Source organism: Protopterus annectens, chromosome 4.part0 (genome assembly GCF_019279795.1).
Source record: "Protopterus annectens isolate FY-2018-M chromosome 4.part0, PAN1.0, whole genome shotgun sequence".
NCBI classification, from domain to species: domain Eukaryota; kingdom Metazoa; phylum Chordata; order Ceratodontiformes; family Protopteridae; genus Protopterus; species Protopterus annectens.
Genome location: NC_056733.1, coordinates 1770286826 through 1770303235, shown reverse-complemented (window position 1 = coordinate 1770303235; position 16410 = coordinate 1770286826). Strand labels below are relative to the sequence as shown.

The following is a 16410-nucleotide window of genomic DNA, read 5'->3' as shown; positions in this document are numbered from 1 at the left end:
ACACACACACACACACACACACACATATATACATACAAAATAAAAAGTGTGTTAACAGATGTAATGAGTGCAAATTATGACAGCGGTAATTCTCAGCTGATGAAGATGAAAATTCATTTTTTAAATAACCATAAATTAATTTCCACGATTACTGCAGCAGCCTCATAGAAAACTGTATGGGATGGATACAAGAAACAATATAGGAAAAAAAGCAAAGTCAATGAAGCCAATCAGTATAAGAATGGATGGGACTGCCAGGAATTGAGTAGCAAGGTACAACAAACAGGTTCATAAGTGATTACTAGGCTAACAACCCAGGGGGAGCTTTTCAAGCCTAGCTATGCTTCCCAAGGTGAGAATCAAGCCCTATACCTTGTATCTGTGAGGTAAAACACCTCAATCTTTACGCAAACCCCCAAATATCTACAAATAAAAACCTACACGTTCAAAAGGGTACAAGGTTTGTTACAGATCTTTTATTTTGTAACAATGCCTTTTTGTCAAAATACATGTATCTAAAGCTGAATTTGGTCTAAAACTTTCTTTCATTCTTGAAATGTCTCTATCAAGCTAAATCTATAGTAAAAGCAGGAAAATATATAAGGACTCATTGCTAAAGGTCATACTGTGTTCCAAGTTACCAAACTCACAATATCAAGCTTTAAACATCTGACACAGTGAATGGCAGTAAACTGTATTACAAATTCTTCACCATTGTTATACATGCACCTTGACAACAATTAAAAACAGTCCTGGAGTGTCTGTACCACCTTGCTGACAGTTATGAAGCAATATTAACTGCACTGTGGATGAGTTTGGCATATGATGCAGTGCTACTTGACATGATGGGCATTCAGCAACAGGCAGTGTGATGTAATGAGTTTAGTGGTTTTTGTCACTCAATATTATTCACAGCGACAAGATGAAGGATACCTAAGTTGGGTAAGACATTTGCAATTTCAAGGCAGAGTCCATGCCACTTCAAGGAAGAATCTATCTTTAAATCTTTCTCAACTTTAGCTGCATCTTTGCAAAACTGACAGACAAAGTTAACTCATGCCATTTAAGATCAAAGTAAGCATTTTGCTCAGTTAATCCAAATAGTGCAGTCCAGGAAGGTACAGCTGCTGTACAAAATAGCAGTGAAAGGAAACTGGTCTTATTTTAGACAGTAGTCAAGACAAAGCAATATTTCTGCTCAGGCCAGACTCCTAGTGTAAAATATGTTGTTTACTCATCTATATCCTAGAGGAAAACAGAAACATCTCAAGCATATCTACAAGTTAGTGTGTCACAAACTGGTTGGTACTAAGCAAAAGCTAAGCATAAATGGCACTGTACATTTTACAGCTCAGATAGCATAAGAGAAGTCAGGAAAAATAAGTATCTTGTAACATCAGTTTTTCTCAGCTACTAACACCATCTTGTATCTAAAAAAACTATGCCTTGCAAACAATGATAGTCCTTGAAGTTTTTTCATGTGCTACTCAAAGCTTTGTTGTGATTCTGTGAATCCAGGTGTTTCCTCACAGGCATTTTGGGTACTCTGCTGTGGACTCTAGCAGATGTCCTCTGTCCATTCATTCAGACATATATACAGCTTGTAGTACTGCACTTTTTTCACTACAAGGTCTATTCACATACATGCAGATTTGCTCTTAAGTCTACTGTAACTGCTTGAAATGTATTCAGATACCAATCCTCCTGTGATATCAAGCTGAATTCTAGATTCTAATACGTCTTTCTGTTGCAACTTCTCCTCAAGTTCATATTTTAATGAGACTTTCAAGTATTCATCTCTTTATTAAATCTGTCCAATGTATTTACTACTTGTAAAACTATGTTGTCGGCTGACTCAAGTTTTCTGTCATATTCTGGTGACTGCTTCTATGCAGCCCTTAACATATACTGGTTGATGCCAACATAGAACATGCAATGAAGTTCACTGTGTTTTTTAATAGTTCAAAGCCTGAAATCATCAACATTACAGTATCATTACCTGCAATGTGTGAAGTCCACCTCAGGAATAGGCTTATCTAACTTGTTGGTGACCATTGTATCACAAATGGTGAGTACCACCCCTTAGGAGCACAGTCTTCTGAAAAAGAGGGGATGATAAATGATCACAAACCACCTGGAAACAGGCAACAGTGGTTCAAGGAAAGGGAGAAATGTGATTATATCTTTGACTAGGCTGCATATCTGGCTAGAAGGAAAATTAAGATAAAAAACACTGGATATTAAAGCATGACTGTTGCGATATCTTCATGACTTGTCAGCAGCCAAGGAGGACCACACCAATACTGGTATCAGTCTAGGAAGGGAAATCTAGATCTAAATATGGTTCAGGACTCAGCGTGGCTGTGGGATTAATCAGAGTTTCAGATATTCCCGAGACAATAAAATGAAGCTTGAAAATGTTGCAGGACAATTGTGCAAGTCATCAACACTGACAATTCAATATCCAGTTCTATCAATATACCACCTTTTCTAATATCTAAGCATTCATTTCACCTCTCAAAATTAAAACCAAACCCTGACACTATGAACTTTCGTGGTTTAATTTTTCCAAATCTTTTGGGTTTATAATAACATGATGGGGATGGACCCCATTACTATGCCAGGGTATAATTAAAGTTCATGAAATTAGTATTGTTTTAATCTTTGATGTTAGCCAAAACTGCTCTTTGCAGCACCTGCAATGTGCCCAGAACAGACTCCTCCTGCAATTCATATGGAGTTATATGTGTTGGTAGCATATCTAAATACGACTGTAGATTCTTTATTAGACCCATTGCTCCCACTACTATTGGAACTGTTTGGGTATCTTTCTTCCACATTACTCTTGTTTCTGCATGCAAATCCTGATATTTTATGACTTTGCGTCTGTGTACTCTCTACGTATAGCAATTTCAATAATCAAGGCTATTTTGTTTTTTTTCATGCACTATTATATCTAGCTTTCTCACAAATACATTTTGAATTGTTGGTAATGGATGATCCCATGTGATGCACTCTGCTTCATTCTCTATATTGCTTTGTGGTTACTGTTTGCAGTGCTTCTCAGCTGCTTCTAAATTGTAGTGTTTGAACAATCCACAATGCAATATTCTTGCCAAAGTATTGTGCCTTTCAGTGAACAGGCCCTCTGCCATGAGTGTATCACTCCCAGCAACAAGGTGTGCAACTGCTTCCAATTCTTTTTTAGAGAATTTATATTTGTTAATTTCTCTCACATGTACAGGCCAACGTGTATATAGTCTGAGATGCCATTATCAACCTTTCATTCATTGGTTACATCTCACCTCTCCTTAACCATTCCTGCATCAAATCCTGATCAAGATGAGGTTGTTCCACGTGATCTCTGTACCTGCCACTATATTTATGGCTTTTCCATACGCTTTTCCTTCTCATCCAATCCTTCTCCTTATATTCCTTTTTTTGTTTGTTTTCTGGCACATTCAGTTGCTGTCTGGCCTTTGTCTACTCCTGGTTTGATTTCCATTTCCACTTGGCACCTGAAAGCTTCTACTAAACTAAGCACAGAGATCTTAGAATTCATCTCCTCATGTTTTAAAACTTACTATGTTTGGATCTGATGAGGTCAGCAGAAATGTATCCAGTCCCATAACTGCAGATCTATACATGTAATCAATTTTGATGAGGCCCACACCTCCTTCAGAGCGAAGGATATACAATCATGGCATACATGAAGCATTGTTCTTGTTTTTCTATCCATACTGATCCAGTAACTTATGGGTCCAGTAAATCACACCAAAATTGCAAGTTAAAACAGGAAAAGTAAACTGGTTTATAGCTTGGACTTTATTCCTACATATCAGGGCTGTTTTCAAGATTAGTTTTAGTCTTCTGAAGTATTCCTTATGGAATTTTCTTTGCATTTGTTCATGTTTTATTGCCAGTCCTTCAATTCACAAATATTTATAAACTCCTTCCTGCTCAAGTTTCTTTACATCACATTCTTGTTCTAAATTAATAAATATTTTTTCGTAATATATCCATGCCATATACCAACAACGAAGGTTCAAGGAACTCAACACTAGAAGAAAGACAGCACCAAAAACTGTTCCCAGAACAAACCACGATCCACGAATATGTCACAAAGAACTTCTTTTATTGAAATACAAAACGAAGGTTGAGCGCTTTCATCTACCCAATGTAGATTTCATCAGAACACTGAATATATCAAACCTTGTCTCTTAAATACTTTAAAATTCCCGCCTAAAACACCACCTGACCAATTAAACTACCATTAAGTTTTAAAGACATAAGAACATAGATTTGGTAAAACCCATATAAACAGCCTTCTAACTATTATCAGTATTAATAATGGTTAAAAAATGCCTAAAACAGCATCAAAATTCAATCATATAATAAAAATTCTCTATCGGTGGAATATGAACCATACCCCAACTCTAATAATACATACTAGATGAATGTTTCATATGAAATATGACAAATGTATGGAGTGCATAAAAGGAACAATATCAAATGTAAGATATAATCCTACAGTAAATACTAATTACATAACAAATACAATATATAGTTATGACCTGCCTAAATATATTGTGCATTACCAAAGTATATAAATGCCTATATTTAACAATGAAAAATTATTTTATATACATATTTAATTGAGTGTATATGTATATATGTCTATATGTCTCTCTCTGACAAAACTACAACATTGTTAATTTCTTATAAGGGGCTTAGTAGGAACATTTTCATTTTTTCCTGTTGTCAACCGGGTTGTTGTCTGTTCAGGATGTGCATAAGTAGTTCTTACTCAAGGATGAATCTTCATGTAAAGATGTTAGTACTTTCAGCCAGAATGTAGGTACTGCATCTGGGCCTGGGGTTGTCCAATTAGAAGCTTTCCTTAATTTTGTTTCAATTTATCTGACCATTACTTCATCCCATTTCATACCTTGTATATTTGAACATCTTACTGTTTCTTTTACTTCTGCCCATTCAGCATCTTTGTTATGTTCCATAGTGTCTATAGATTTTGCGACAAAATGTGTCTACTTCTTTCAATTTGTTCCCAACCGTCTACAATAGTGTACAATAGACCCTGATCTGTTTTGATACTGCACATTACTTTTATCACATCTATCTTTCTAATTATTTTTGATCTGTTCCCTCTTCTACACTCAATAGTGACACTTCTCGTCTTAATTGCTTTATAGTTCTTTCTATTCAATGCTTTCCTGATGGCATTTTATTTCTTTCCTTCCCTTATTGCTTTGTATTTTCTGGTAGGACTTTATTTGTTATTAATTTAGCTGCAAAATAGTACAGCCTAATTACTCCTGTTATATCACACGAATTCCTGTTTACAGTCTTGATTACTATATTTATCTGTTTTATCGGACTTCTAATATTTTGGGTCTTACTTTCTGTAATCCATTTCTTTCAATTTTAAATATGTATAGCAAGCTCTATTAAATCAAGCAACTCTTCCCTTAGATAATTTTCTTCTAAGCTGAGGGCACATTCTTTGCTTTCTGTTTCCTGCGGGCATTCTACATAAAGTTCCAAACTACCTTCCTGTGACATTCTCTACAGCTGCATCCTGCATCATCCATTGCTTTTTCATATGGGAGCTCATTTCCCCATCACTCCACAACACTAACTTCATCAGAGTTGCCACTGTTTCCTGCTCCTTCCCTTGCTGTGCAACTCTAACTGAACTTTTGTACTGGTTTCCTACGGAAGGCCCCAGAGCATCTTCATATGGCAAGTGATCACATGCTTCCTGTTTCACCCGTTTCTCCCTAATTTGTGGACTTATTGGTCCATCTTGCTGTGACATTACCTGGGTTGGATTTTCTACTCTAAATCCTTCACTTTGCAAGCTATCCATAACTTCAGTTCTATTTCTTTAACTTCTCCATTACTAATCCTCTTTTCTACTTCCCCTCTTTGTTTTCTTATTTTTATTGTGAAACTTTCCATATCTGGAGGCTTTTGCCTGTATTTCTCTTCAAATATCTTTGGTGCTGTTTTTTTGTTTGACGAGGACGATGATGACAAAGATGACAATAATGTTGATTTCCTTGACCTACAGTACGCTGCATTTTCTGTTCTTGTTTCCCCTGACTTCACAACACACACACACACACACACACACACACACACACACACACACACACACACACTAATAAATTAGGATTGTGTCTGCAATTATCTCACCATGTGACAGAGTTCCTGAAGGCAGCAAATACGAACAGTCCAGATCCAAGAACAAATGCTGCCTTTTTCAGTGAATCCCATACTTGACTCCTTCCCTGTAAAACATATAAGAGAACAAAGAAAATTTCATATTTAAGGCCATAAAAATGTAAAAATAAATATGTAATTTATATGCTGTTTGAGAACTGCTTTTACCATCATTTTGTTCATATTTCAGACTAAGTTCATTGATAACACTTAGAAGCAGCTATGACACGACTATGATACTATTCCATGAGAGACTGTTAAATCTGAAATGTGATATTTTGGCAGAAATCAAAGGTGACTTCTTGTCCATGCAAGCTGCTGCAATATTTTCCAGCATCACTTCACTCTAATATCACAGTATTTTAAAACAAGGCAGCACTACAGACATGCTACTAAAGCTACTAGAAAGAAAACTAATACAGCCAAATATCACTCTCCTGGCCCGATATGTTTTTAAGCAGTAAGACACTGCTGGGGGCACATGACTGTAGTCTTGCTACGTGGCATATAGACAGAGATCACACAGAAAAAAAAAAGAGTATATCAAACACCTTACTCTTCTTTTTTTGATGTTAGGAAGTGGCACACTGTATACCTGGACCTTTCCAAAGGCCTATTCCTCAGACATATCCCACATGCCAGGAGTACTAAACTCTCTCAACTCAACCAACACACAGTTTAATGGGTAAATTAACTGTCTATCTGATGGAACCCATACCATTAAAGGTTGGGGGTATTTGCCCCATTTAGAAACAATTATCAGTGGTATCCACAGTGCACTGTCCTGGGCCCCCTCCTCTTTGGTATACAGCTTGCTGATGTGAAAGCTGATATCAGCATAAGATGCTAACCAAGTTTGCTGATGATTACAAAAGTACAGTTTTGTACCTACCATAAATGTAGATGTTCGAGTGTATACACTGCTGCAGTCATTACACTTGGGTTATCCTGCCGTCAGGCGGTTCCCCAGTCGGCCTGAGTTCCAAAGTCTTGGTCCGGTGTCGGTTGCTGTCGCCTCTTCCCTGACGTCAGTGCAGCAGGGGTATATAAGATGCAGCCAATGCCATTTTCTTCAGTTTTTCTTGCCCCAGATGTCAGGTGCCCCCAAATGGATAGGCAATTCAAATTGCTAATAAAACATACATAGGAAAAGCAAACAACAACTTTTAGTTACCAGCAAATACTCCCCATAGGCAGTAAAGGGTAGAAGATATAGGTACGTACCAGCAAGTAAGAGGGGAAGAAAGGAGGGTAACCTGGACTGCAGCAGTGTATACACTCAAACATCTACATTTATGGCAGGTACAAAACTGTACTATGTTCATCATGGTACACTGCTGCAGTCATTACACTTCGGTAGAATCCCAAAGCTGAGGTAGGGTGGCTGGTTCTATAAGGTATTAGGTGTGGCTATAAGACCCTGCAGTACAGCAGTGGCGAAGCCAGCTCTGGATTTAGAGTATAAAGGCAGATGGTAATGCTTGGTGAAGGTATGCACAGAACTCCATGTTGCTGCTTCCAAAATGTCCTTGGTAGGCACTTCTCTGAGGTAGGCAGTTGAAGTGGCTGTTGCCCTGGTGGAGTGAGATCTAATGCTGCTAGGTATAGGTTTCCCATGGTGTGTGTAGCAGAAATGTATGCAATGTCCTATCTATTTTGAAATAGTCTGTTTTGAAATGGCTTTCTCTGTGCTCCTGCAGCGTATGCTACTAGTAATTGCTCAGATTTTCTGAAAGCTTTGGTTCTGTCCAAGTAGAAGCGTAACTGTCTGTGAATGTCCAAAGAATGCAGTAATCTCTCCCCTTTATTCTGTGGTTTTGGATAAAAAGTTGGCAAGTGAATAGTTTGGTTTAGAGCCACACTTGAAACCACCTTTGGCATAAATGTAGGGTTAGTTCTTAAGGACACCCTGTCCTGGTGGAAAATGAGGAAAGGTTCCACTACCATTAGTGCCTGTAATTCTGAAACTCTTCGAGCTGATGTTATTGCAAGGAGCAGAGCAGTTTTCCAAGAAATATATTTTAATTCTGCTGTGTTAGCTAGCTCAAAGGGAGGAAAAGTTAATTTTTCCAAAACAAAGTTGAGGTCCCAAGTTGGAGTAGGTGCTCTACGGGGCGGTCTTATGTTTTTAGCCCCTTTGAGGTACTGTTTTAGCAATGGATTAGAGAAAATTGGAGGATCCATGTTGTAATGAGCAGAGATGGCAGAGGCGTGGATCTTGATGGATGAAAAAGAGAGGCCTTTGTCCAGCATCTCAGTTAAATATTGTAGAATCTGAGGAATGTTTGGGACAAGAGGGTCAAGGTTGTGAGCCTGGATCCAGGCACAGAATCTCTTCCATTTATCCGAATAGGCTTTCCTGGTACTAGGCCTTTTGGCCTCCAGAATGACGTCCATAACAGCTTTAGAAAGAGGCATTTCTTGCTTGACTAAGGCATTTTCCATGCAGCTAGGTTTAAGGTCTTTAGCTGACTGTGAAGTATTTGATTGTTGTGCTGAGTCAGCAGATGTGGGATTTGAGGCAATATCCAGGGTGGTTCTTGTGCTAAATTCTTTAAGATTGGGTACCAGTGCTGGCATGGCCAGTCTGGAGCAATCAGGATCATCATTGGCTCTTCTTGCCTGGCTTTTATGAGTACCTTTGGCAGGACAGGTAGTGGTGGGAATGTGTATACTTGTAGGTTTTTCCAGCTGAATGAGAGGGCATCCACTTTCCATGCTTGTGGATGGTAACTTCTTCTGCAGAATTTCTGTATCTGGCAGTTCATTGGGGATGCACACAGATCTATGTCCAGGCTCAACCATTTCTGTGTTATCATTCTGAATATCGGTGGATTCAATTCCCATTCGTGGGGATCCATGATGTTTCTGCTTAAATCGTCTGCCAGTGTGTTTTTCTCCCCTGGCAGGAATTGTGCTTGCAGATGAACTTGATAGTTTAGAGTTGTGTTCCACAAGGTCATGGCTTGTCTGCAGAGGGGGTAGGAGTGAGTGCCCCATTGCCTGTTTATGTACCACATAACTGTGGTGTTGTCTGTTTTTAGTAATAGTTGTCTTGGATGCAGCAGGTCCTTGAAAGCTATAAGAGCATTCTGTACAGCTAACATCTCTTTTTGATTGATGTGAAGATGCCTTTGTTCTGCGGGCCACTTGCCCTGAATACATTTTCCTGCCATGCGTGCTCCCCAGGCGGAATCTGATGCATCTGTTGTCAGTGTTTGCCTGGCTGTGGGTTGAGTAAAAGGCTGTCCCTTGTTGAAGTGACAAGCTTGAGCCCACCATCGAAACTCCTGTTGAAGGCAAGGAATTAGTGGTATAACTGTTTCCAAACTTTGACAGTGTTGAGACCATACACACTCTAGGTACCATTGTAGTTTCCTCATATGCAGTCTGGCATATGGAATTAGTAGTATGCAAGATGCCATGTAACCCAAGGCCTGCAGAATTTTTCTTGCAGGGATTTGGGTTTTTGTTGCCATCAATTGAAAGTATTGAGTCAGTTCTCCTTGCTTGTCTGGCGTGAGATAAGCCATCTGGGCCATTGTGTTCAAGTTGGCACCCAGGAATATTATCTCTTGTGAGGGCACTAGTTTTGATTTCTTTTCATTTACTGTGTACCCCATGCAACTTAATAACTGTTTTACAAAAGCCAGATGCTCTAGAAGAATGTCCATGCTCTCTGCTTGAATCAGGCAGTCGTCTAGGTGTGGATAAATTTGAATTCCTTTCTGTCTGCAAAATGCAATTACTGGTGCCAGGCACTTTGTGAAGACCCTGGGCACAGTAGATAAGCCAAAGGGCAGTGCAGAGAATTGATAGTGAATTGGACCAGCTAAGAACCTGAGGTATCTTCTACAGTTTTCTCTGATAGGGACATGCAGGTATGCCTCCTTGAGGTCCAAAGTCACGAGCCAAGCTTTCTTGCCCAGCATGGGAAGAAGCTGCTGTAGTGTCAACATTTTGAATTTCGGAACATCCAGGTAAGTGTTTAGAGAAGAAAGATCCAGAATGGGCCTCCAGGCTTTGTCCTTTCTGGGAAACCGAAAGAGTCTTGAATAAAATCCTTGTCCTTGCTCTTGTGGTGGTACCTCTTGAATAGCTCTCATTTCCATGAGTGCTGTAATTTGTTTTTGAGCCTCTGCCCATTGATTTGGTGGCAGATTTGGCATTCCTTTTAACCTTGGCAGGGTGTGAAAGTGGAACCTGTAACCTTGAGATACAATGTTGAAAACCCATTTGTCTTTGGTGATCCAATGCCAATTGTGATAGAAAAGTGTTAGTTTACCTTCCAAGGGAGCTGCCAAGAGAGAGTTGTTTGGCAGCTGTAATGGGAATCATTGAGGCTGCTTTTTATATGGTTGGGGCCTGTCTTCCCCTTCTTTCTGGCCTGGTGCACCCCATTGTCGAGGCCTGTAAGGACCTTGTGATTGACCTCTACCTCTCGGATGTCTGTATCTGCCCCTTTGAGGTCTGCCTGTAGCCGGAAAGAACCAATTCTTTGTTGTCCAATTTCTGCTAAATCTTGGTGGCTGAACCTGTAAGAAATCCTTTACCGTTTGCGTAGATTTTGCCTTATCCTCCATTTTCTTTAATACCTCTTCTGCCTTAACTCCAAATAACACATCCTGCTGTAAAGGTGCATCCAATAATTTTACTTTGACATGATCTGGTAACGTATGTTCTTTTAACCAAACATGCCTTCTAATGACAGAGCCTGTAACTGCTGCTCTACAGGAGGCCTCTAAAGAATCAAAACCACATTGCAAAGTATGCTTTCCCACTTGTTCAGCTGCATGCAATAAATCCTGCATTTCTTTAAAATTAGGAGGATCTGAATCTGGAAGCATTTTTTGTTTTAACTGAGACATCAAAAATTGCTGATATTTTAGCATGTAAAACTGGCAATTTAAGGCTCTCATTGCTAAGGTTGCAGACATATATACTTTCTTCACCCATCTGTCTAATGCTCTGGAATCTCTGTCAGAGGGGACTGGATTTTTTGCTGATGAGGCCTTAATCCCTTTGGGTCCCTGAGAAATAGTTTCAGGGTCAGCAACAGGATACAGAAATTTGTGTGAGTCAGGGACTCTATAGTATCTGTCAAGTTTAACTGGGGCTGGAGGTAAGGAGTCAGGATTTAGGCTGGATTCAGTATACACATCATCCACAATGTCTAACACTGGCGGAATAGCAAGGGGTCTGTGTTGAGGTAATAAAAGGAAGTCTCTGAGCCTTTTCTTGGATTCTGAGTAATCTTGGCCTTCCCAATGGAAATGCTCCCTCATGGTATGTAAGGTTTCCCCAAAGGAGTAGTCCTCAGGCAGGGAGGCTGATGGAATTGATTCCTCAACATCAGAGTCCTCATAAGGGGGTAAAGAATATCCTAGGTCTGAGGATGAATTTGAAGAAATGGACACCTGGTCGGATGAGTTAGTCTGCATCCTGTCTGGGCCTTTTATCAGGAGGGGGATGGGACCCCCTGATCAGAGTGATTAGGTCTTCGGACATTTTGAGCATTTGTTTCTTAGGCATGGAGGCCTGTCCTGGAGAATGCTGTATTTGTTTTTTAAAGTAGGCTTAGACTTGGCAGGGGGTTTAATGGTTAACTGAGTCGGCCTGAAAACCCCCTCTGAAGCTTCGGGTTGCTCAGCTACTCCGGATCCCTCTGAAGGGTTAGCCTCGGTAGGCTGAAAAACTTGTGCGTCCGAAGGCTCAGCCATCTCCATGTGGGAGTCGGAGGCAGCCTGTGGTTCTGTAGAAGCGGTTGTCAGGGGCTGCAAAGGTGCCTCGCTGAAAACCGGAGAACTGGCGACTGGCCTAGAAGAGGCTTCGTCGTCAGGTTTGGGCCTCGGATTCCTGTCCTTGTCTTTGCACTTTTTATGTATTCCGGTCATCGGAAGTTCTGACGGCATGGTGTAATTAAATTTTCTGCCAAAATAATGTCGGGCAAAATCAAGCCGACGTTTAATAGTGCGCTTGTTAAACCTAGCACAAAACCGATAACCAGTGACGTCGTGGTCTGGGCCTAGGCATGGGATACAATAGGAATGGAAATCCTTATGAGGTATTTGCTTCCCACAAGAAATACAGTTATTAACTTTTACTGACATCAGTCTGAGGCAAGAAAAAGTTTCCCCAACGGGGTACTTAGCTTTGTAGAAGACTTCAGTTCTGGATTCGGAATGAAAATCTCAGGAGTCGGCAGACCGGCACTTGCGAACTGCTTTTGCTTCGGGCACCGCGCGGCAAGAAAGACTGAAGCCCACCTTAACATACGTAGCATTAATAATAAAACAACTCAACTACATGCTCTCCTACAGCTGTACTCCTTTGATATTATTTGCCTAACAGAAACCTGGTTAAAACCCTCAACAAAAAACATTGAAATCATTCCACCTGGCTATAGCATCTTACGACTCGACAGACTCTCAAAAAAAGGCGGAGGTATTGCCATATTATTTAAAACTAACCTTCAAATAACCACATACCACCAAAAACCTCCCCAAGACTCAAACGCTGAAATTCTTATTACCAAACTAGAACTAAACCCAGTCAAATCAATCTATATTATCTGCATCTATCTACCCCCAGGTAATAACATTTCCACCATCGAAAAGATCCTATGTTGGCTATCACTAAACTTACCCCAAGAGATAATCATCTTAGGCGATGTAAACATCGACTGGGAATCTTGTAACAACAAACAACCTACTAGCCATATCAACCTTTATGGATTCTCTCAAACCATCACCTCCCCCACTCGAATAAATAAATCTAACAAAAAAGAAAGTACGATAGACTGGATACTCACCAACTACCAACCCCATACCTACACAACAGGAACACTCCCTGATGACATAAGTGACCACTTACTAACCTACATCATAAGGCTTAAAACCAGCCCTCCTACCCAAATAATAACCAAAACTATCAGATCCAAAAAAACATTCAACGTGGATTTATTCCAGAAAGAACTAGAAGCATGCAACTGGACACCCTTAAAACATCTTCAACTAGATGAAGCTGTTGATGTCTTTAATGCTAAGTTTCTAACTATCCTCAACTATCATGCCCCCTCACGCTCCATCAGAATCAAGACTAAATCTGCCCCCTGGCTATCAAAAGAAACCAAACAAAAAATTACTCTCAGGAATAAAGCCTGGAACAAATCTCGCTTAACTAAAAACACCACGGACTTCCAAACCTTTAAGCAACTAAGAAATGAGACCAAAAAACTAATAATGAATGATAAAAAAAACTTTTACCTGAAACCACAACATTCTCCCCAAAAAAACACAAAAAAATTCTGGGCAACCATTAATCAATTACTACAGCCATGTAAACCTGTCACACCCAACCCACAAGGCTCTGACATAAATAACCCCAAACAAACAGCAAACTCCTTTAATTCATTCTTTACAGAAACTATACAAACCTTAGCAAGTCAACTTCCCATCAAAAATGCAAACATGTCAACGAGCAAAACAAACCCACCCCCTACTTTTCACTTCCAACCAGTCTCAACTACTTATATTCTCTCCCTTCTAAAAAAACTGAAACCATGTACTCCTCTGCCGACCTATTACCCGCAGAATACTTGCAATTAGCAGCCAAAGCAATAGCCTTGCCTATCTCTATTCTGATCAACAGAACCATCACTGAAGGATATGTCCCTAAACTCTGGAAAATCTCCCACATTATCCCACTCCATAAGGGGGGGAAATTCTACTGAAATATCGAACTACCGCCCCATAGCCCTTCTTTCACCCTTATCTAAGATCATGGAAAGGTGTATACACAAGCAACTGCTTCACCACCTTCTCCAGAATAACCTACTCTCTAACACCCAGCACGGTTTCAGACCATCCCACAGTACAACCACTGCCCTCTCCTTTACAGATACAATCAACAAAAATCGCAACAATAACACCCTCTCCTCAGCAATTTTCTTAGATCTATCCAAAGCCTTTGACATGGTCAACCACCAAATACTCATTCACATTCTTCATTCCACTTCACTTGATACCCAATCTCTTAACTGGTTTAAGTCCTACTTACAAAACAGACATCAAGCAGTACTCTGGAACTCCACTCTATCCTCCCAACTGCCTGTCAGCATTGGAGTCCCACAAGGGTCTATACTAGGTCCCCTGCTATTTTCCTTATTTATCAATGACCTACACCATGTGGCTCCCCAAGCCACATGCATACAGTCATGACGATTCAACACTTGTCTGCTCCGCCACAACTGTATCACACCTTCACTCCCTCACACAACACATATTTAACTCTGTAGAAGACTGGTTTTCCCAACACTGTCTACTACTCAACCCAAAAAAAACAAAGTTGCTCCTTTTTACACCATCTAGCAAATCTCCCCTCATTGATTTCACCATAACATCAGCAAATGGCACACCTATATCTCAAGAGTCAACTACCAAACTACTAGGCATTACCATAGACAACAACCTTAACTTCAATGCCCATATTAACAACACACTAAAAGCATTAACAAAAAATAGGCTCTCTACAGAATCAAACCTTTCCTAACTCCAGAATCTAGAACAACCATAGCCCTCACCCACCTTATCTCACCCCTTCTCTATGCCTCCCCAATTTTTACTAAATTATCCACAACAAACCTGTCAAAACTAGAAAACTCCTACCACAACATAGCCAGATTTGCCACCGGAAACCCTTACAGAACCCACCACTGTAATAATCTAAAACAACTAGGCTGGCTTGAATACCAACAGCAACTAAAAACTAACCAGCTTACCATAGCCCATCAAATTCTTTATCAACCTGATAAAACCCTATACTATCAAGCCTGATTCACGTTACCACAACCTAAAGTCCCTTAGATCCACACAAACTTCTTATAGACACGGTCAAATCAAACAACAAGGCGGAGACTCTCTTTTCTCTAACACTGTTGGAAAACATTGGAACCTGCTTCCGTCTGAACTCTCAACTATTCCCTCTAAATCTCTCTTTAAAAAGAAACTCAAGCTTTACCTCAAAACACAATGGCTGTGCCCCTGTACCAACCCTGACTAACATTATTTTTATGTTCATCTGACCTACTCACCCCAATATTTAATTCACTTTCTTTTCAGTTATTTCCATTTCCCTCTCTATGAAATGTCTAAGAGATACTTCCTGCTATCTTGTTCTACTATGACTTCTTTACTCCCTTACTTTTTATACCACTTAATTATTATTATTTTTTATATTAGAATTTTAGTTCTTAACAGTTTTTAAACTTAGCATCAGTATAATTTCTAAGTGGAGCTTATCTCCATTACTTCTTTCTTTTTTATACCACTTGTTTATTACTTTTTATATTAGAATTTATTTCTTAACTGTTTTTATACTTAGCATCAGTAAAGTTTATAAGTGGAGCTTATCTCCCCGGGCCTCTACTGAAAACGGACATGTATCCAGCTAGACTAGCCCGGTCAACAAATGTAAAATAAAAAATAAAAATAAATAAAATAAAGAAAATGGCGTCGGTTGCATCTTATATACCCCTGCCGCACTGACGTCAGGGAAGAGGCGACAGCAACCGATGCCGGACCAAGACTTTGGAATTCAGGCCGACTGGGGAACCGCCTGACGGCAGGATAACCCAAGTGTAATGACTGCAGCAGTGTACCACGATGAACATCCAGGTGTTATCAAATTCCATTCCGATACTCAGATTTTCCAGCAAGGGCTGGGCCAAATGTCTGGTATGTTAATCATGGGCTTACATCCAAACTAAGAAATTCAGCATAGTTTCCTTTGGTAAATCTAGCATCTCAGTCCCACCACATAGATTAACATTCCATTTACATCTGGCACAATACTCAGTAACATGGGTATGTATATTCGTAAAAAAAATCTCCTTTGACCACCACATCTCTTATGGGTAGAAAATCTTTCTACTTTGTCTAATATATTATCTGTGGTATCTCTTCACTGGTCCAAAGAAATTATAGTGCTAATTTATCCCTCTCTTATTAGCCCCATCACTGATCATAATGCCCCTTTGGCATGTGCATTGCTAAGCACTTAAACCAGATCCACAGACCTCATTGTTTTCTCACCAAAAATATATCAGGTTTCAGCACCCTTAGCTACTCTGATAGAATAAAAGCCCTACTCCTCTTCCCTGTACTGTTG

General features: G+C 39.8%; 1 protein-coding gene across 1 annotated transcript in view; it reads right to left on the bottom strand.

Annotated features, from left to right (window-relative positions):
- Window positions 1-16410, bottom strand: part of FAXDC2 (fatty acid hydroxylase domain containing 2) — a 995570-nt gene that overhangs the window by 675947 nt on the left and 303213 nt on the right. The window contains exon 3 of the mRNA XM_044069480.1: window positions 6217-6311. Within this exon, the coding sequence (XP_043925415.1) occupies window positions 6217-6311 (95 nt within the window). The remainder of the gene's footprint in view (window positions 1-6216; window positions 6312-16410) is intronic.